At 36.1% G+C, this 21761-nt stretch overlaps 1 protein-coding gene across 2 annotated transcripts in view; it reads right to left on the bottom strand.

Annotated features, from left to right (window-relative positions):
* Positions 1-1027: 1027 nt before the first annotated feature.
* The window catches only part of BTBD9 (BTB domain containing 9), a 118726-nt gene continuing 97992 nt past the window's right edge, over positions 1028-21761 (bottom strand). Inside the window, exons 11-13 of one of the 2 annotated variants that reach the window (XM_032684444.1) lie at positions 14135-14213; positions 10435-10452; positions 1028-9729 (exon numbers count right to left, since the gene is read on the bottom strand). In XM_032684444.1, coding sequence (XP_032540335.1) covers positions 9625-9729; positions 10435-10452; positions 14135-14213 — 202 coding nt within the window. In that variant the 3' untranslated portion in view covers positions 1028-9624. The remainder of the gene's footprint in view (positions 9730-10434; positions 10453-14134; positions 14214-21761) is intronic. The other variant, XM_032684445.1, reaches the window with a different exon arrangement.

Raw genomic sequence — 21761 nt, 5'->3', positions numbered from 1 at the left:
CTTTGAGCCTGTACCCTATTATGCAAATATAATTTCCAAAGTAAGGCTTCCTCCCCTCAGTATTCCCATATGTTGTGTCACAATTTAGTAACTGAGGTGAGTGGCAGCTTATGCTTCAAAATCCACACATCTGCTTTTTAAAATGAACAGCAGGATCTGACACTTAAAAAATCTCATTTTTCTTCTTAAAATCTAATTATAACTGTCAAACGTATTAACTATTGTATAACAAATCAACACACAAAAGAAATTAGATCCAATTATACTATGGGATTGTATAGTTTTCTCTGGTACCTCAGCTTGATCTTACAACTTGGTATCATACTTCTTTTTTTGAGTTTGACCTCTCCACTTTCTAGGTAACAAAGGGTATATAATTCATGGAGGGAATAGCATGACACACGTACAACTGCTTAAAAGATTATATTATAGAGAAATGTAGTGTTGTTACTGGAGAACAGCCACTGCTTTAGGGCATGAAGTTCTGAAATCCAGGCAAGGCTTACAAAAATTCTGTTCAATATGTGAGGCTGATAAGATAAAGGAAGATAAAGGCCTACTATTATGAATCAAACATTCAGTGCTCCCACATTTCATGGCAGTCTGATGAAATCAAGTGCTAAATACTCTGAAAAATCAAGCCTTTTTCTGGCTTGTTTGAAAACAAAATCCCAAGTCTCAAAATATTTCCCCACTTTTTTTGTGAAATGAAGTAAATACTCATACACTTCATCCAGAGTGTACAGCAGCACATCCTGGTAGCAACATCCCACAGCTGTTGTTCTCAGTGTTCACAGTAGTTTTGTGGATGCCGACTGGCCTGAAAGTCACTGCAAAAATCACCAGCATTTTCTATATTGATATTAAGACTGTCATTATGAGTTAATATAACAACGATGACATTAACTTTCTTGCCATGACGAGCAATCAATACAGTTCTGCCAAAACTCTTCTATTCATGTATGCAATATGTGAGCAGCATCAGACAAGTCTCTACCATTATTTTAACAAAACTACAGACAAGCAGTTAAACACAAAAGATCACTTTATTTTTCAAATCACACCCCCTCTCATTCTTGAAAAGGTGTATTTCTAATTGTCACTATTTTAAATATACTCTATATTTTCCTGTGAAGTTAAATACTTTGAAGAAGAATCCTCAAAGAAATAAATACAAAGCACAACAGTTTCACTTTATGATTTGCTTTGAGCATTGTCTGGTCCGGTATCCACTCTGTCAAGTTTTGCTGTTCTTTGAAACTCTTGAAAAAGAAATCCACAGTCGGCATTCCTTGCTCTCCAGAGCCCTCTGCTTATCAGCTGTTAATACAAACTGTTAATACAATGCCAGAGCATGCACAGAATAGCTTACAGCAGTTTAGTAATTCTAAAACTTTCATTACAAATACACATGTTGCTACTAAGGAAATAACTGGGATGCTTCTTTTCTGGATGCACATAGAAAATTCCATGTTACAAAATGCTTGTTTGATGATGCCCACGTCTGCTGGTGAAAAGGAAATCAGTACTAACAAGGTTTGCCGGGTTGTACAATGGATAATTTACAAAACCAGACAATTCCCAAAGTTATCAACTGGATCAACCGCAGCACAATCTGCAACCATCATTTTACCTGAAACCTATTTAGCCCAAAGGGTTGGTAATGCACATCCATTGCAGTATAAAATGATACCAAGGTCATCAGAACATGCCTTGTGGGGTTTGTTCTCATATGATGAGCACAGTCCAATGCAACAGCACGGCTCCTGCTCACAGCCGGGAAGGGAGGTCTGACCATGCAATTTTATGGCGGCTGTCACGGCAATGGAGAGGGGAAAGTAGTCCAGTGCAGGCAGCATCATGTCCCTTCAAAGAGAAAGTTGAAGCACTTCCCATACCAGAAGCTGCTCTCCTGAAAAGCTTTTCTTGAAAGAGGTATCAGCGTGAGCCTGAATGGGTGTGGCTGTGAACTCATCCCAGTAACATGTCTCACCTGGAACAGTATTCTTGAAAATGCAATCACGGTCTGGCAGGCTGATTTCGTTACATACACATGAACTTAAGGAACATACAAAGACAATGATAAATTCTAAAAATTGCAGCTGAAACTCGTACCTGTTCACAACAAGGTCTGAGGTAGTTTAGAACCACTCTATGAGAAAGAAGGAAAGGGATTTAATGCACAAAAATTTCAAGATACAATTATAATTGCTACAGAGAAGGGGAGTGTAACAAAGTGCAAAACAGATTTAAACTACTGTCTGTCAGGAAAGAGGAGCTAAACACAGAAATAAGTGAAAAAGTTCACTAAAAGCTAAACTTCTATTTAGCCTGGCTCTGAACATTAACATTCACTACAAAAAAAAAAAACCAACCAAAAACCAAACAACAAATCCAACAACAATAATGAAATTGAGCAAAGCAGAAAGGAAACTTTACAAGAGATTGGACAAGGTTAACAGGCATAGGGTCCAAATTATGAAGTAGCACTGAACTTCACAAAATGAATCCACATGCTCAGTGTGATGTTTGGATCTCTGACAGCTGAAATACCTTCACACAGGGACACTGAAAAGTTACAAATGCTTTTGAGATTCACTTTTGATGATGCAGTTTATTTAGAAAAGAATATTATGTACAATCAATGCATTAAGCAATGCACAACTAACAAATTGAGCATATATCTGGTGCATCAGGGCGAGAAAGAAATACTTACATTTATATTTAAGCATAATTTAGATTAACCAGCACAAAACCTGACCTATTTCTTGAGTCAACAGTAAACTTCTTACTGATTTTTCTCTTAAGGGTAACAGATTTTAAACAGATTATGGAAGTACAAGGTCCAAAAGGGTTAGTATTTTGCATATCCATAGACAGCCAAATTTAAATGCTGCTCACTAGCACTTGTCAGCCTAGTGGCAGTTGCCTTTGAAGTCTGATGTGAATGAAAGGGGATGAGGATATTTTATTCAGCATATGACAAAGAGGAAAAATAAAGTTTTAAAATTCCTTAAAATATCACAATATGGAGGAAAGCTGCAGGGAACACCAGTGATATGATGCTAGATAGGGAGGAAAAGAGAAGTAGTAACAAGCAGATTGGGGAATGCATGTAGGAAAAAGTAATAGCTGCGAAGACTGGAGACAAACAGAACTAGCTCAGACCACAAGAATCATATCTTTGTGTTGCTCTTCCCATAAAAACTACTAAAGCCTCACTCCCTATGTTCTCTTTTAGTGCTCACATTCAGGTGAGTGAGATTCCTTAACAAAATTCCCTAAATTAAAAAAGAAAAGGCATGCAGAAACACATCTGTGCCAATAGTCACTTCAACTTGGGTAACACATACATTTTCTTTGCTATATATGCACAGATGCAACCATGCAATTCCATACCAGTCTTTCCCTTAAACTGCTCCTTGCAACACCAGCTCTTGCTTTAAATGACATTTTTAAATCTAATCATCTACCTTCCATGAATTTTGTATTATTGTATAAAAACATTCACTTAAGTATTTACCTCTCAAAATGAATAAGGGACATAATTACTGAAATAGATCCAAAGAAGAAGAAGAAATTCTTTACTGTGAGGGTGGTGAGGCACTGGAACAGGTTGCTCAGAGAAGCTGTGGATGCCCCATCCCTGAAGGCATTCAAGGCCAGGTTGAATGGGGCTCTGAGCAACCTGCTCTAGTGAAGGTGTCTCTGCCCATGGCAGGGAGGCTGGAACTCGATGATCTTTAAGGTCCCTTCCAATCTGAATCATTCTATGGTTCCCTGCTTCCTCTACTGAAAAGAAGCTGTGGTAACTACTGTTCACTGGCACATAGCTCAGACATACAAACTCTCATCTGAACAGTAATACTGTCCAACTTACTTGATATTTCAGGAGTCAGCTGTACTTTTTGGACAAGTAGAATTTGGTGTAAAAGATCATATAGGTTTGTTTTGTAAATTCCTCAGACTACTAAATATATACTAAAGTTGTTCATGTATATCTGCCAAATCTCAGGAGTCACTGGATAATTCAGAAAATTATGACAAACTAGGTTACCTTGTTTTAACCAAGCATCTGCACAAAGAGAATAGATGTGCCAAGATGATAAATATGAAAAGAATGAGTAAAAGTTCATTTTACCAATAGTGCAGCTTTCCTCCTCTATTATAGCTCAGGGCCTAAAGGCACTGGAGAGGCATGTTTACACCTGTGCAGGGTGATGCCACCACTCATTCAAGCTTTTAGTAATCTGAACTTCAATTCCATTATGGTTATGTAAGGAATCAATTATCATTTTTTGCCAAACATTGAACTATATTATTCTATTAAGGCTGGAAGGAATGAGTAAGAGAAGAGAAATAATTCTCTAATGACTGTTTGGTGATAATGTCCAGTGCCAAGGGTGGAAGGAACTGATTCTTCACCTCCACCATTTGTATGTATCGTAGTAATGAAACACACACAGAATGATAAAACTGGTATGTAGTTGTACTGCCAGTCAGTCTATTGGTAAATGACAGATATCTGTAGTTTCCTCATTCTAGACTGAAGTTTTTAATTTGGACTTTCTTTCTCTAAGAAAAGCAGCAGGGTGGCTTTAAAACTTTTCACAGTAAACAGTCAAACACAGACCCAGATTCTATCATGGAATATGAGTGGGACTTTGACACTATCTCAGCCAAAGCTTTGCAATGAAAGCTCGGGAAGGGCCAAAAAGACTGTAGGATGTTTTTGAGCAGTTAACTGAAATCATATGAAGGCTCACTCTGTAAACACTGCAAGCCATAGCAGACAAGGCAGCTAGGAGGAATATCTGTGTTCTTTGGACTGCAGCCCTGTCTTTGAAATTAGCATTTAACTTGCTCTATGTTTTATACACCCCAGCCAAAACGCCAATACTTGACAACTGGGCAACAAAGCACTTTGGACCTGCTCACCCATACCTTGTTTGGACATTAGCACTTAAGCAACCATAACATAGTCACCATCCTGCCATACCACAGGAGCAGCAGTTTAGACAAGCCTGAAGACATTTTATTTGTTTGTTTGTTTTTAGTTTTGGAGCTTTAGAGCCTGTTCTAAATTCAAGCTACATAATTAGCTACTAGCTCGATTTAACATATATATATGTGTGCATACATATATGAATATTTAGGTACTCCTAAAACCTGACCCAGAACTTTTATTTTTGTATCCTGAACAAAGCTTTGTGGAGCTTCTATATATATATATATATCTAAGTTAACTAGTAAAACTGACAACAACAATCAGTTCAGAGAGAACTAATGATTCTAACCTAAATAGACCATTAACTGAGAAACTGGGATGAGAATCAGGCCTCAAGTATCCCCTAGGATCTAAAAACTATTATTTCTGAAGCATGGTTTAGTCCTCTGGCAACTAGTATGACACACAAGCCTAAACGTTTACTCTTAAATATATTAATTCTTACTGGCTCTGATTATTTGCTAACTACTCTAGCCACAACAACAAAGTTACCAATGCATTCACTTGCTTATTTGGCAGTATACTAACACCTGTCAGAATATCAGCCAATTAATATCTTCATAGAGAAATGTAATGTATAGCATGTGAAATCAAATCTAAGTTCTAGTTCCTTATTGAGTGTCTCTGAACGGGCATCACTTTATTACCAGAACTATGAACACACAACAATCAGACAAGAATGGCATTAACTTTGTCTTCTAATTTTTGTACTGAACATTTAATTAGATTGCAACAATTACAGACATCTTTTGCTTTCTTTCATGGAAACTAACTCTCATCAAGTCAGATACTCAACTGAAAATCCTCTAATGTTACCATTAGTAAAGATGAAGATGCATGAAATTGAATTTTGCAGTAATGCTGAGAAGCACTGAGCTCTTACATGAGTTGTCATAACAAACAAAACCTGATTTTCATGAGGAAAAAAAGAAAGAAAGGGAGCTCTAAAGGAAGGAAACTGCAATGAAAAAGAGTTCCTACTCTAAGAAAATTGGTATGTCTCCTCTGTACTGTCTTTTACATTAGACTTGGGTTAACCTCGCTCATTGCAATTCCATTTAACAAGTCGTTTGACCTTATTTCAGAGCTGATTGGAAATGGCTTGAAAACAGAGCTGAACAATTTTGTCTCACTTAAAAAATTAATTTTCCCAGATAATAATTTTCCCCTACATTTCTGTGAATAAAAAATCCTTTTATTTGCATTTCGGAAAAGTTAACTAAACAAAAAGATTTTTAGAAACGCCTTTGTTGAGCTCCACGTGAGTTAAGTCTAAGTCTGAATTCAACCCATGGAAGAAAAACTGAGAAAATGAGGCCTGGGGAACTTAAAGATACTAAAGTACCAAACAGAATTAATGGCTTAATAATGACAACATAGTTAGTTGCAGTATGTAGAAATCTAACAGCAGGTCTATTTCATAGTTTCTGATGAGAAAGCCATGAATGCCTGCTCAGTTCTGCTCTATCCTTGTTGCAAATAAAATATGAGTGATCGCACAGTTCTGAATAACTATAGTATTTCATCAGTCTGATAAACCCTGATACTAAGCCATAACAGCACTACTTACTTTCACTGAAAGGAAAAACAAAGGTAAAAAAGAAAAGAAAAAAAAAAACTTCAGAAGAATATACAGGAAGTACATTTGAAATTGGGAGTCAATAAATACAGACAATAATTAGACAGAATGCAAACATTCACACCAAACCACAACTCAATTCTGTGTGGTGTCTTCCTCTGTCACTAGTAATACGTTGCTGATACAACGTTTAAAAGAGACCTCTTCTAGGCAATACAGGTAATTAGGGGTGTTTGTTGGTGGGTAATATTAGAAGACCAAGCAGAGTTCAGCTCTCTGAAAACATTATTTCTTTATTTAAAAAGGGTAAAGGTTGAAAATGTGAAGTTTTGGCAGGGCTTGCCTTAAAACCCTGGGAGCTCACTGGGCTCACCTTGGTGACAGGTTCTAAGAGCAACTCTGTATAAAATAAAGACTGAGAAGGGCCATTGTGAGTAAGTCTAATACTAATACCTGCAGGAAGAGACAATGCAAAGTTGTTGGGTTTTTTATTGATTTATGGAGGTAAGGAAACGAAGGGTCTACAGGACCCTGGAGTTTTTGCTCTGGGAATCTCAGATATGTTCACTCATATTCTTGGCAGAGAGTGAATACCATGGGAAATAGACACTTCTGCTCCACAATGAGTCACAGGACAAGATCAAAAACATGTGCAGTAGGTTATAGTCTACAAGATCATAAAAATTAATTTTGTATCATAAAAATTAATTGTGCACATTAAAGATTGCAAATGGAAAACCCCCATTCTTTCTCTGGGAGCCCAGACTCAGAACAGTTGGCACAACCTTTTCCTAATTTTTTTTTTTTTAACATTCTCTACAACAGTGACTACTAACAGCTAGAAAGTTATGCCCTTTGCTCCACAGTTTGACAAAAGCAGACTTGTTTGATCAAACTGCAAAGAAATACCATCACTCACACAAAAGGACTTATATCTACCAAAGGCAAGACACTCCATGCATCTCAGTAGTTCCAGCATGGATTACAACAGGAAAAGTTTTCTGCTTTTACTTTTCAAAGGGAAAAAAAATTCAACTTTTTGGACCTATACTTAAACAAGAGGGTCGTGTCCCCAGTAGCTGGTCTCAATTCTTTCATGCTCCAAAGGCTCCTAAGCCATAAGATAATCAGCCCCACAGATGAGGAGGTGACTGTCACAAGCAGAATCCTGTCCCAGAACTCCAGACTGTCTGAGGCAGCCATAGCACATACATTAGAAGTTTTATACAGCACAATGGGCATCCATCTTCACCAACAAGCATTCACAAGTCAGGAGACAGCAGTGGGAAGGGAGAGGACTGTATGCAAATGTCTGAACTAAACTGTAATTTGGCAATAAAAATACTGTAATATTATTGATAAAGCCTAATCAATTTTATTTGAAAGAAGAAAGGACGCTTTTCTTATTAGAAATATCCTCTGATTCACTGCTACCACCGATTATATTTCTTTTTGGGTTTAGCACAACTAGTATCCAACAGGGAAATTATTTCAAATTAAGTAGTGTGATAAATTAACATACAATTTGCTATGTTGATATAACTCATTTTATCACTATGATTATGCAAAGCAAAATTGTATTTATCCTGCACCAGCTTTGTTTTCTTCTGACAAGGCTATAGGAAATTCCAAGTTCATAAAACTGGTTAGCTGACATTTCCAATATAATATACTTTGTGAGGAGTAACAATCCTCCTAATCAATTCTGCCAATTATATCAGCATTTGTCTTAAAACAAAATCTCTTTATCCCATACTGAAAGACCAACATGGAGTTCTTCCTAAAAGTCATGCAGGTCTAGAGAGTAAGAGACTGCATCATCATCAGTGTGAAAACAGAATAAGCAAAGTAGCAGGCAATGCAATCCAGACAGACATGGATCGATAATGAATTCTGTGACTGTAAAGTAAGAACCAAATTTTTTACAATACAGTGCAAAAGCATCATGTTTTGTGAGGATCATGAGAAATGTTAATGCACACACAGCCTGTGAATTTTTAGCTCCAGACTGTAAAACAATTTTTCTTGGAAAAATGTAAGTTATCTGCAAATTCTTCTTTCTGTATTTGAACAACTGCTTGCCAGTGACCAGATGCAGTTCCACTTTTCTAAACCAAACATTTTTGATGATCTCTTGCAAGTTGTCTTAGAAACGCAGGCAAAATTTAAACATCTTCAGGAGTGAAAAAATATGCTTTTCTTCAAGATGGATGTTTGATTTAGGAATTTCCTTTTTGAGTGTAAGAAATGACAACTTTGTACTTTGAAAAGTCAACTAAGGTCAAGATTAATATAGATACATTAATTAGTTTGTTGATATCATGAATGCTTTTCTTGTCATCCCACTGATGAATGAGGGAATTTGCATCTCAGCAGGTAAACATGTCTGATACTTCCTTAATCTGATGTACAGCATTGACTACAGCCAAAAATAAGAGACAAACTGGAATACAGGGTCAAAATGATTTAGAAAACAGATTACTAGTTACAAAGGAATATGAATGAAGAATCACTTTTAAAAATAACATATATGCTGGACTGATGTGTTCCAATAAATATTTTTTTTACTAATGAAAGCCTCTAGGGAACAAATACTTATTTCATATGCCTTCCATTCTGCTCCAGTAATTTTAGACTTCCACTGTAGCTCTGCCTTTTATTTCCTTCTGTTTTCCTTGCCTTGGTTAGATTAGAGAGGTAGGGTGTTAATGGGGTAATTGATGAGGATTGAAGACCTATTTTCTCACCCCTTGAAGACCAGCCTGATTTGAACAAATCGAGGAGAGTGAAGCAGTCTCTTCATGTGCTCAGGAAAAGCCTTTTCCATTTCAACGTTTCCAGCTTTCAGACATAGTCCCCTTCGTTCACAAAGAAAGAAAAGGTGCCAGCACAAGAAGGTTCTGAATAATTTCATAGAATGTCACCAAGGCTGCAAAAGCTCCCTTCTTTATTGTTGGTGAGCATGTGAACGCAAGGTGGATCCAAGAGGGGAATGGAGGGGACTAGTGCTTGCAGCTCAAACAGGGCGAGAAACAAGCTACTGTCCAGCAGTCCCCACCTCTGTTGATGCTACTTCCTTACTACTCTCGTCCTTGTGGGTACTGTTTTGTGCTGGGCACTCAAAATGCACACAGTGAAACACCTGGAGAGAACGAAAAATGAAGATAAAGCAAAACAATTTAATGGTGGCAAAAGCACGATCAAAGTAAGATGAAGTCTATATGGAAGTATGCAGGCCAGATCAATGACAAAGTAATTAGTCAAATTAGAATGTTTTGCCATGAGGTCAAAAACATTTATCCATGGGCAATAAACTTTAGAAAAGGACACCAGTGGAGCAAGAGAAGGCCTTCAAATTATACCAACCTTTACATATGGCACTAAAAATCAGAAAAATGCTTCAAAAGTGGATAGAGATATTTGTAAATTATTCTTTTCCTTGCCAAGTAGCAGAAATATCTACTACATGCTATCAGATGACAACAACAATTATATTGTCTTAAACATATCTTACAATATAATTACTTCCTCAAAAGGCTGAATGTTCACGTACACTAGAAATGAAATTTAAATCATTACCAACATGATTTTATTTCAAGATTGCCCTCTGCTGTAACAGCAATTGGAGCTCTACAGACATGTCCTGGAGTATGTAGAAAGGCATTCAGAGTGTCCACGGAGGCTGCTGCTTCATCAGATGAAATATTCCATTTCAAACAGTGATCATTTACTGATGTTTCAAACAATATCTGGGACCAGTGTACAGGTGACTGTATCTTAGAGGACCATCTGTTTAAGCATTTTTTCCATTTTATTTTCTACTTTACTTACTCTTACTTCTACTTACTTCTTGTTCTTGAAGTGCCTGGGAGGAGAAGGGGGAGGAACTCTTTAAAATTGTTACAAAACTTCTTTCCATATGATTTCTCATTGCTACGAATTGCACAGCTTTGCTACAGACTAAACATAAATCTTTTCTTATACTGTTTTAATATCTGCTATTTTCTCATGCCTTATTGTTTTAAAGCTAAAGCTTCATGAATATTAAAACCCGAATTTTAAAATTACTGTCTTGTCTTAACTTTGTATGCTTTTATGACATTTTCTATTATTCTTGTTGAGAGCAGATCATGTTTTTAAAGCTCTTCTCACAAACAAAGATAATCTCTTATAATCTTAACTGCCCTTTCCCAGACCCTTTCAAGTTAATGTGGGCAAAATCAAATACCACAAACAAGACATGGACATACTACATATTCATACAAGACTACATAATATTATATTTTCTATCCTTTCTTCAATACAACCTAAAATCCTATTATTCTTTTTGACCATCCCTGCTCAAGTGCACACTGAGCAGACATCTGTGTTGACATGTCTGCAATAGCCCCAGGTCTTTATTGAGGATGTAGCTAGTTAATTCCAATTCTGACAGCACACATGAAATGAATAAAGTATTCACAGTCACTCTTTTTTTTTTAATCCCCATTATATTTTCTTGTGCCTCTCAGTGTAAGAATTCTTGCAGTTCTTTATACAGATACACGGTGATGCATGCTTATATTTCTATATTTATGTACATGCTCACATGCATTGCTATGCCTTTATAATATATACACTTATGAGCAGATTACAAATCCACACCCATAGCCACATACAGACACATGTGCACAAAATGGTTTTTCTCTGCTATTCTTCTGGTGAGTTTCTTTCTGAAGCTGAACTAATTCCTACAGCGGCATGAATTCTCTCCGTCTGTTACAGTTCTTGAGAAGCTGATTTTTGTATTTAGTTACACTTCTTGAGAAGTCCCTTTTGTACTCATCTCGTCCCCGTGTTTTTAAAGTAACAGCTATTCTCATTTTTCCAGCTGCACTTACAAGGATAAGGCTTTGCAGAAAAGAACATTCTCTCACCTCTGTAAGATGCTGCTTGAAAGGCAGCACAGTCTAACGAATGGGATAGGTGTCTTCAAATCAGAAGATTCCATATTTCTACTGTATCCCACAACAATAGTGTTTATAATTTAAAACCTCACTTTACATAGTGATGCAGATTTTTTAAATACAGTGTGGGTAGCACTAAAATTTATCTAATACTAGTCTAGAAAGTCAGAAGTACCTGATCCTTATATTCTAAATTTAATTTTTACTGATTCTTTCATACTAAATTCTTAATGCTCAAAACATCTGGCACATTAACAAGCCTGTGAATTTAGAACATTTTTCTCAGTTACTCTGCCACATCAAAATGTAAAGAATAGAGCATCTGAGAGAAGTATAAGACTGAGAAGCACAGCTGAGCTCAATCGCTTCAGCTGGTATCGGAATTACGTATTTCAGAACAGTATTACTAAAACAAAGAATCTTGCATGTGTTTCTCTCAAAAGAAAAAGATGACAGTTCAGCATCATCCTCTGACCCACATCAGTTATACTTCTCATGGATATTTTAAGAAAGGTCAGACATACAAAGAAGGAAGGCCAAGTACATACACACTGGTGCAGTAATTTGTAAGATAAAGCTCTCACATCAGCAACTAGATGTCCTTTTCAGGTCAGTAATACTGAAGAGGAATAACAAGGTAAACTTACATAAAGTATCAGGTGACCTGTCTGACAAATAAATGAAGAGAAGAACTAAGGAAAAGTAATCCTTTTCTCTACAAAAGTAGCATGTCTGGGAGCTCAAGAAAAAAACCCCAAGGTTACAATTCTATCTTGTTCTAATATACCAAAAAAAAATTCAAATATCAGGTCAAAAAAATCATCGTCTTCCAAAACCTGGAAAACATGGCAAAGGTAAAAACAAGTTTAAAAGATTAAATAATTCACAAAGTGGAGAAATTTTATGGGATTTTTTTGCAAGTCCAAAAGTCAGCTCTTCACTTGGGGAAGTACAGATTGTGCTCCAAAGTTCAAAGGTATGTGTTGGTACAACAAGCAAGGAGTATTTTTGTACCTATTACAATAATACTCCTTGATAAAAATATGTTGCCATTAGTATATTTTATTTAAAATGAGAATGGTTTGACATAATATACAACCAGCTGTGGGCAAATAATTATGGAAACTGCTGGTATTCTTACTGAAGAGACTACTGAGACTACAGACTCCAGAACGAACCAAGACTTCAGTTATGCTGTTATTATTTAAATCAGAAATATGAAAAATATCTTGCTTCCTTGTTTGGAAAATTAAAATTTATGCCAAAATATTACAGACCATTTGTTTAATATATCTATAGTAATTTAGTAATAACGTGCACACCAATTATGTTCCTACTTTACAGGATTCAGGAGAAATTAAAAAATAATAATATAAAAACTAAATGAAATTAGTGTTGGGTACAGATTTTAAAAACAAAAGAGGAAAAGACCAAGAACACCAGCATGTGTTTATAATTCCACTGCGTCACTACATGAATAGCTGTAACCTCAATTTACACATACTGTTCTTCACTAGTTATGCAGTGCTCTATATAAATAAATTACACAGGATATTAAAATCCTTGAAAATAGTAACCAGTTTGAAATTGGAATTATGGTTAAAAGCCCATTACTCTTCAGGGCTTAAAGCTACCTTTGAGAATTAAAAGCAGAAAGTGATATATACTGTAGGCTGGTTTGCTAAGTTCACTCAATGCACCTCATTCTTTTTTGACAAAGAGTTGAGAACGTACAGACACTGGCACGAGAGGAAACAAGACTGTCATTATGTAGTTGACAAACTCTAACTAATCCAAATGTAACAGTGCTATCCCAAGTTCTTTGTAAAGCGTGAAAGTACAATGGTTGGTGGTGAACTACACGTGTGGGATGTAGACATGCATGTGTATACACAGAAGCAGCAGCGTTTGGTGCCTCTTACAGTCTTGTCGTATAAAGTCCTAATCTCACAAAGACTTACAAATATTATTAAATTCACGTATTGTCAATTGTTTCATTGAAGTCAAGTGTAAAATCTGGACTTCATCTGAGACAATGCACAACGATTACAAAAGACAGAAGCACAAGTAAATAAAGAGAGGATGATACTGCACTTGGTTGGTTAAGGCCCATTTTTTTTCTGTATAAAATTAACAATATCTCTTGGTTTGGCCACTATTATTCAAATTATTTAACAGGTATGAAAATTAATTATAAATCAATCTTATGCAAATAAGATTTTCCTAAAAATATGGGATTTTTCTTATGTTTTATTAATTAAAAAGATAATATAAAGGTGATAAAAACCAAGTAATCAGAGACCATACAGCTTTCTAGTGTGCTAAAATGGTATTTTCATCGTTTATCGAATAAGGATTAGTTTAAAACCAAACCCAGTAGAAATGTTTGATGGCAGTGTGGAAAGGTCAAAACCAGGAACAGACAGTAACATCGTTAAACACTCACATAAGAAAAGCATTCATTCTAATTTTGCTAGATTGCCAGAGCAAAAAAATTAGGCGTGTACATTTGAGAAGGTCTTATCAATTTCACTGCAAGATACGAAAACCTGTATCGTTGTGTATGCATGAAGAATGTAGGTTTTCTTAAAAGTTCCTTACCTCATTAGCTGTGTTGCGAGTTCCAACTATTCTGATAAAAGATGCAGGCTGTTTATCAAAAGTGATTGTTTGCCAGGATCTACAAAGAAAATCCAGAAAGACATACAAATATTGAACACAGTCACAAGAGAATGCATTCGAGTGACCATATGTACTATTATCACTTAATAGGGCAAATAGAGAAACACTTTCCGTTGCCTGAATTTCCAGCATTCCTCCCTCATGTTTATTTTTAAGTGTCTTGACTCTGCTTATGTGATTTCATACATACCTTATACCACTATAATTTGTGTGCAGGAACATTAATCATACTATTGTTGAAAATTAAGAAAACGGTAAAAGAAAAGAAGCCTAAAGTCTAAAATCCTTGGCTAATATTGACTATATTAGATAAACAAAAGGTTACACAAATAAAAGTAAATGCATTCTCCTGTTAACTACTCATGAGAAATCATCAGAGCTTGGTTAAAGAAATTACAGATCTAGGGAAAAAAATCCAACAAAACAAACCACCCAAAAACTCAAACTCATCTCACTCTAAGTGGAGCAGTAGAGGCAGAGGAGCCAAGCTTCCTTTGTGTGGGCCAAGGTCCCTTCAGAAAATTATAAGTGACGCAAAGCATTCTTTGCAGGTTAGGACATGAAAATTTCCCCATCCTGATACAGAGGCAGTGAGGAGAACAGACCACTCCTCCAAAGCTGGCATATAACTTTCTGGGCTAGACTGAGAACACCAGAGGTACAGCAGGACCAGTATAATCTTTGTTTCTCATTCATACTGTTCTGATCTCGGTGAGGGGCAGCACTTCAAGTAATGTAATACACAGCAGGAAAAGGACACAACTTCCTACATACCTTTGTGCTTACAGAACACACTGACAGTAAAACAGAAGAAATAAAAAGAATACCAGGAAATAGAGGTTTCGGTTTGGTACCAGTCTTCCACTATACTAGATTAGTACTTGAACACATTAAAATTTAAATTATTTTACATTCATAAAACATGCAAATGAGATACACCATTTAACTTTTTGCTGAAACAGACTCTATCACAGATGGTTTCAGAAATAAAATGGAGTTAAGTCTAACCTGATTAACTCACTACAGAAGTAAAACACTGGACAGTTTTCCAGAATGGGTTCAGAATACCTTCAGAAGTGTTCATATAAGAAAAAAGGACCAAAGCAAAACTGGAATAAAACACTACTCACCACCAACAGACTACCCCAAAGCCTGGCAGTATGAACAAATTGGTTGCTGACTATTTGTCAGACACTTGATTTTTCCCTTTGTAGGAAAAACCTTTTGTCACAAACATTGCATTTCTGGGATTAATTTAGTCTGCTATTACTACTATCACTGCTGTCTGGTTGTTTTTGCTTAAAGAAGATCATGAGCTCAACTGAGACTGAATTTCAAGTAGTTTACTGGTCTTACCACATGAGGTAATGGGTGTAATTAGAGTTACTCATGATAACAAAAAGGTGTGGTCTGTGGCAGGCCTCAGACGTACAGCAGTTATCTACCTAGCAGCATGGTTTATTTATATCCCTCATATGGCTATACCCTTAATTTAAAGCTCAGGCTGTTTCTTCATGCTCTAAATAAAATACAAAAAAATGAGAACGGACTATTTTGTTGGCTGTCCCAAGATCTGAAAGACTGTTATAATTTAAACATTTTCCCCCTAAACAGGAGAGTAATTATTAAATTTCTTTCTCACATTACTCTACTACAGCCAGTCAGTTAGTCCCCATGGCCAAACAGAACTTGTTACCTTGAAGTACAAAGTCCCAAAGATGAGCAGCTGGGACAATAAGATGATCACAACACTACTTCACACAACAAAGCATTGCCATAGTTTGCATTATATATATGCTTTCACATTTACACACATACACACTTAATGCAAGGACAATGATGCTGTAAAAATCAGATTTCCCTTTTTAGTGATTTGGAAAATATTTTAAAGCTATTAGAAATAAAAGAGTGTAAAATCCTAAAGAAGCTATTAAGAACAGCCCATGCCTTCCTAGACACCCAGGTAGAGTTTGTGTTCCGTGACAAGAAAATACGTTAATTAGGGATCACAGAACAGAATATAAGTGGGTCTGTATTTATTTCTACTATTTCTGAGCACTGGCCAAATAATCACTGCAAGAGCTCAGTGCAGATTTTCCAAGGACGGCAGTAAATGCCATTGTTATGATGTGATAACAAGAAAGCTGATGCTTTCTCTTTGGAAATACAGCTGAAGAGCACAACAGATAGTAAGAGGGGTTGAGAAAAAGATCTCTGAAGATCGTTTTGACAACACACTTCCAGGTCAGCTCATCCAGGAAGTCCTTAATTTCTCCCATGTCCCACTTCATTAGAAGCCCTTACTTTCTGCTACAATGATGTTCTTAGTATTGGATTATAATTATGCCTTTAATAATATTAAAACATGATGGAAAAGAGTAAAAAAATTTCTTGAGGAGGCCTGAAGGGAGATTGGTTTTTCAATAAATTCAGTCCCAAAAATATTTACTGTTTTGCTATGTGTCCATTTTGTTCCTTTCCCATCAGAAAATCAAAATTATAGACCATTTGTAGAAGAGTTATTAAAATTCAAGAATAGCGCCACTAGAGAATTAGTACTTGATTGTATAATGAGAAAATTAGGTCTCTTAGTTTATTTCCTTAGCAAAAAGAAAAAAAAAGCAAAATAGAAAACACACCAAATGCATTTGCAAAGAATCACTTTTGAAATAAGCAAGGTAAACCTTCTTCACTGGAAAGTTTCATGGATTTGGCTGCAGCACTGCATTTGAGAACATCAATATATGCAAAGCAACAGCTCTCCAGTACAGATATAATTATGCATCAAAGAGATAATTTATGCATGTAACTATACCCATATGAGAAAAGAGATTACTGACAGAACATTATCAAGGCATATCTGACCTCTTTTTGCATTTTTTGCTGATATAACAAATTCACTAAGACTTCTATTTACGTATCAGGCCATAACAATTGTTCAGTGGTGTTCCTTGATTAAGGACATTGTGGGTAAGCCTTAAGTTTCTTTTTAACCTTCCTTCTTTACTACTAGTAAAGCAGTACCTGTCTAGTCATGCCATATATATTTGCTCACTTTATATTTTCCTCACAGGAGCTAGTCTTTCTATTCTCAAAATCGCTTTTGATGGTCTTTTCAAAAATTTCCTCCAAACTTCAGACATAGCTCTGCCATCGATTCACACATAAGTCACTGTATTCCAGGAACAGCAGCATTCAAGTATATCAAAAGCACCTCATTTTTAGCCTGGGATTAGATAGTTCTATGCAATAGATGGCATTTCTTCACCTTTACTCCCCATATGCCAAACAAACAAATCTTCCAAACTGGTGGCAATACTTTCACTGTCTTTACCTAGGACACGGTCATAAAGAAGCTATCAGAATTTACTTCTCTCATAAAATGACATTGCTGGTTTTGGACTTTTTGTGTCTCTGTAGTCCTTATTAGTGACCCTCTAACAAATACATTTTTCAGGGTTTAGCTTTATTAAATATTCAGGCAGTGTCGATTTTTTTTTTCTGCTTTGACACATGTCTTGCTGGTTGATTTGTTTTAGATTTGTTGGTTCAATCTGCAGCAGTTCTGGTCATCACTTTCACAACAGAAATAATCACTACCTCAAGCTGAGGTTTACATCTATAAGAGAAGACTCAAGGCTAGCAACCTACTCAGATTTATACCAGGGTCCTCAAGCTGAAATGCAGCACTACAAGTTATTTGGCTAGCAAATGTCCCCCGATACCACAGCTCCATTTTCCAAAAGAAATTAGCCTTGTTACAGTCCTACAGTGTTTTATTTAACACTCTACATCTCACCTCAGCCACCCGACTTTTAACTGTCTTCTTCTACCCAACTCCCCTAAGGAGATGCAGTAATTGGTGATTAGCATTCCAAAGCCATGCTTGCATCCTGTGAGCCTGTCATATTTAATTACATTTTAACTATATTCGTCTTCTATAATAGCCTGAACATAATTTAGATAATTATCTTTTGCTCTCTTATTCTCTGACTCTGCCTGTCTCACTTAGAGCTTCTTGCAATAAAATCACTTTCTCTGTTCAAACATATAAACAGACTCTTGGGCCAAGTGCTTTCATCTCTCCAATGGCAACAGCTGAAAACCCAATGGCTTTGTGCATCTCACAATCTCTTCACCATACTCTATTCAGAGGAAGGAAAAAATATTTGAAACCGCTCTACTTTCATGTCTCTTCTTGTCTTCTTTCTTTATTAGGCTATTGCAAGAAAAATGCAAGAAATACTCATGTCCAATAGCTTGCTATTGCTTTAACTATCTATAGCTCCAAAATAGCAACTCGCCTCCTAAAGAATATAATGGTTTTTCTCAGCATTTGGAATCTCTGCCTAGTTATTTCTAAGAAAAGCTGCTATCTTTCTAAAGATTTATTACATATAATAGGACCTAAATAGTGACTCTTTCCCATTATTTCCTTCTCTTCTGGAAAGAACAAATTGAGAAAAGTGGAAGCTTATCTTTTACTGAGGTTTTCTAATGAGCCACAGGCACTACAGAATACTACCACACTGTGGGCTACCAGAGCAGCACCGATCAGAGCTGAAATCAAGTTCAGGCCAAAAATGTCAGACAAAAGAGAAAGCTGTTACATGTGACTAACATTCAAAAGCTGTAATAACAATATTATATCCATATCAAGGCTTGCTTTAGGCTAAGCATGTATGTTTTCAGTGTGCACATTGTGTCTCCTCACTTTCCACAGTGACGTACAACCTCCGTTTTATGTTCCTCACTTCAAAAAGAAAAGCAATGCAGACTGGGAAACAAACGTAACGTCCATTTTACTTTCTAATATTTGTCCACATAGGCCTTGTTCTACAGTAATAGTGAAACACTTCTTAGCTTATTTGAATGCAGACTTCTTCAATTGTGACTACATTTTTTTTTAAATAAAATTTGTAAAAGCATATGACAGGAATAGGAAAGAAGAGGTGTATTGTCTTTCCATGTATTAGTCTGATGACTATACTAATAAAAACAAAACAGATTGTAACCAGTATGTGATGGTACCAAATAAAAAATGGTGTGCACACATAAAGAAGCTGACTGAGACACGAGGAGCACCGCAGCATGTTCTGCATAGTATGTTACACCCCCCGTTCTATTAATGAATACCATACTAACCTCTCTTATGAAGTACCTATAAACACAGAAGTGTACACTAAAAATGCTATAAAAGTAACTGTTATACACTTCCTTTTTGTTATAAAATACAAAAACGGTCTACAGCTACCTTATAAATTGCCTATAAACCCCATGTTTTCCACCATAACAGTACTAAACAATAAAGTGAAGTAATGCTTCCTCTCCTGTTACAGCTGTAATTTAACATATTAATTCAGAGAGACAGACCCATAAAGCACAGAATTCAGACTGCATAGCTGCCTCAGCCACCCCTTTGCCATCCAGCCTCCCAAGCCACTGAGGAGGAAGACAAAGCATGAGAAAGAAAATATTGTGAGGAATCAAAGGTCATCAACACTTCAGTTTTTAAATCAAAGTCAAATTAAGTGCAGTTCTATCCCTGGTCTACCTCTACTAAAACTGAGTTTCCATCTATTCTGCTAATCACCACGACTGCACTTTTTCAAAGGGGAGCCTGTCAAACATGAGACTTCTAAGAACGCAAGGAAGGTGCAAGCTGGAAGTAACAGCTTTTTCTCTGCTGCTCTCAGAGACAGAGGCAAACCTGACCTAATAATACATCTTGGCTATATTTATGTGATAGTCCATTGATGAGTTACCAAATATACTTTATACAGTATAGTGAAAAAACTGCAAAACCCACAAAAAGACCCCAAAAAGGACTTGAAATTCTAACTGAGGTAAGAAAAATGGTTAATAGAAATACAACAAGAGTATAGAATAAATGGAGAATAATAATAAATATTAAAAGTCATCTATCACAGATTTTGTTACATAATAACTTTATATATTGACAAATAAAAACATATATTCACACCTTTTGGGAAACTTCCACTCAAATGCTTTTATTCTAAATATACCTCCCATAAGGAATACATAATTCTGAAAGAATCTGAACTAAACTTATTTACAGCAATTTCTACGATTGGTCACTCACACCAATCCAAACAAAACATATGTCCTCTATAAGAACACTTTCTTAAACTGCCATAAACATTTTATTACATAGGGTTTGTTGCAGAAACCAAATGTGGGCTTGATGAAACAGACCTATTACAATGACAATTCTGACATAAAATAGATTAATAAAGTCCATACTGACTTTCTGACATCTTTATAAAGCTTCTAACATGAAAGACTTCTTATAGTAACATCTGCTTGCACAGTTTCACTGCTGACATTTTTGCTTTTTTAGAAAAAATATTACATGAAGAAAATGTTAAAAGACAGTCAAATTGAACTATGGTAAAACTGAATGTACTAACTATTTTTCTAACTAAATGAATTAATCAATTTTCAAAAATTTACACCACTGTAGGCAACTGTTAGCATTTTTGTCCTGCATAAACTCATATAATCTAGCTTACTTACACATATTTTCAATTTCAACAGGTTGTCTTTCTGTACTTCCAAAAATATGGTTTATATTTAAAAAATCTTACACAAAATTAAATTATTAGCAATTTGTTGGCAATTTTCTGGCAGAGTGCTACAAGCCAAATTTCTGTGCTGTACCAAGAACTGTGCATGTAGTACCTACAACACACATCCTTAGGGGATGGCAGTGGCAGCGGAGGAAGGCTGTGAACTTGAGTAACTTGGCCTACAAGTTCATCTTACTTCTGTGTGTACACCAGAGCACACACGTACAAGACAAGTCTGCATAATCCTAGGGGTTGAATTGGCTTTGTCGCGTTTACTCTCTACCAACAGTCGTTGTTCCTGATGTTCACATTGGTAGCAAAGATATGAAAAGCCATCCAATGCAATAACATACCCGGTAATACAACTAATGGGATGCTTTCAACTTTGAAGACTTCTCCCACCCATAAACCTTACAATAGATTGTAAGCTATTTTTATTATACAACTCCTCATACCAACGGAATAGTTGATTAATAACAAATACATAAACAATACTTTCAGAGATATGAGACAGAATCATGCTCCCTATTATTCAGTTTCTTTGTAGCGTGAACGCTAACGCTGTATTTATCGCACTTGTCTCTTACGTTCCCCTGGGTGTAATTTCATAGCCACTCGTAAAAACTTCACATTTACAGCAACCGCCCTTCTATTACTGTCGATAACATCTAATTGACATGTCAAATCTCCAAGGAATGTAGTAAATTGAACCACAGCCTCTAAAAAGAATAAAACAGTGAAAAAAGTAAATCAGCATGTGCCTCCTCCTAACAGCAATACAAATACTGAGGTTTGGTAATGGAAGGGAGGAAAACTGTTACCCTTTCTACTACCACACTGAATTATCTATTAACCTCAAGGTCAGAAAAGAAAGCCTTGTGACCTCAGACTGAAACTCGCCTACAAAATACCCTGAACCTGAATCCATGACTGCAGTAATTTTAGACATGAGAGTA

Source organism: Chiroxiphia lanceolata, chromosome 3 (genome assembly GCF_009829145.1).
Source record: "Chiroxiphia lanceolata isolate bChiLan1 chromosome 3, bChiLan1.pri, whole genome shotgun sequence".
NCBI lineage: Eukaryota > Metazoa > Chordata > Aves > Passeriformes > Pipridae > Chiroxiphia > Chiroxiphia lanceolata.
Note: the sequence above shows the minus strand (reverse complement) of the source record. Positions and strands in the feature narration are given on the sequence as shown.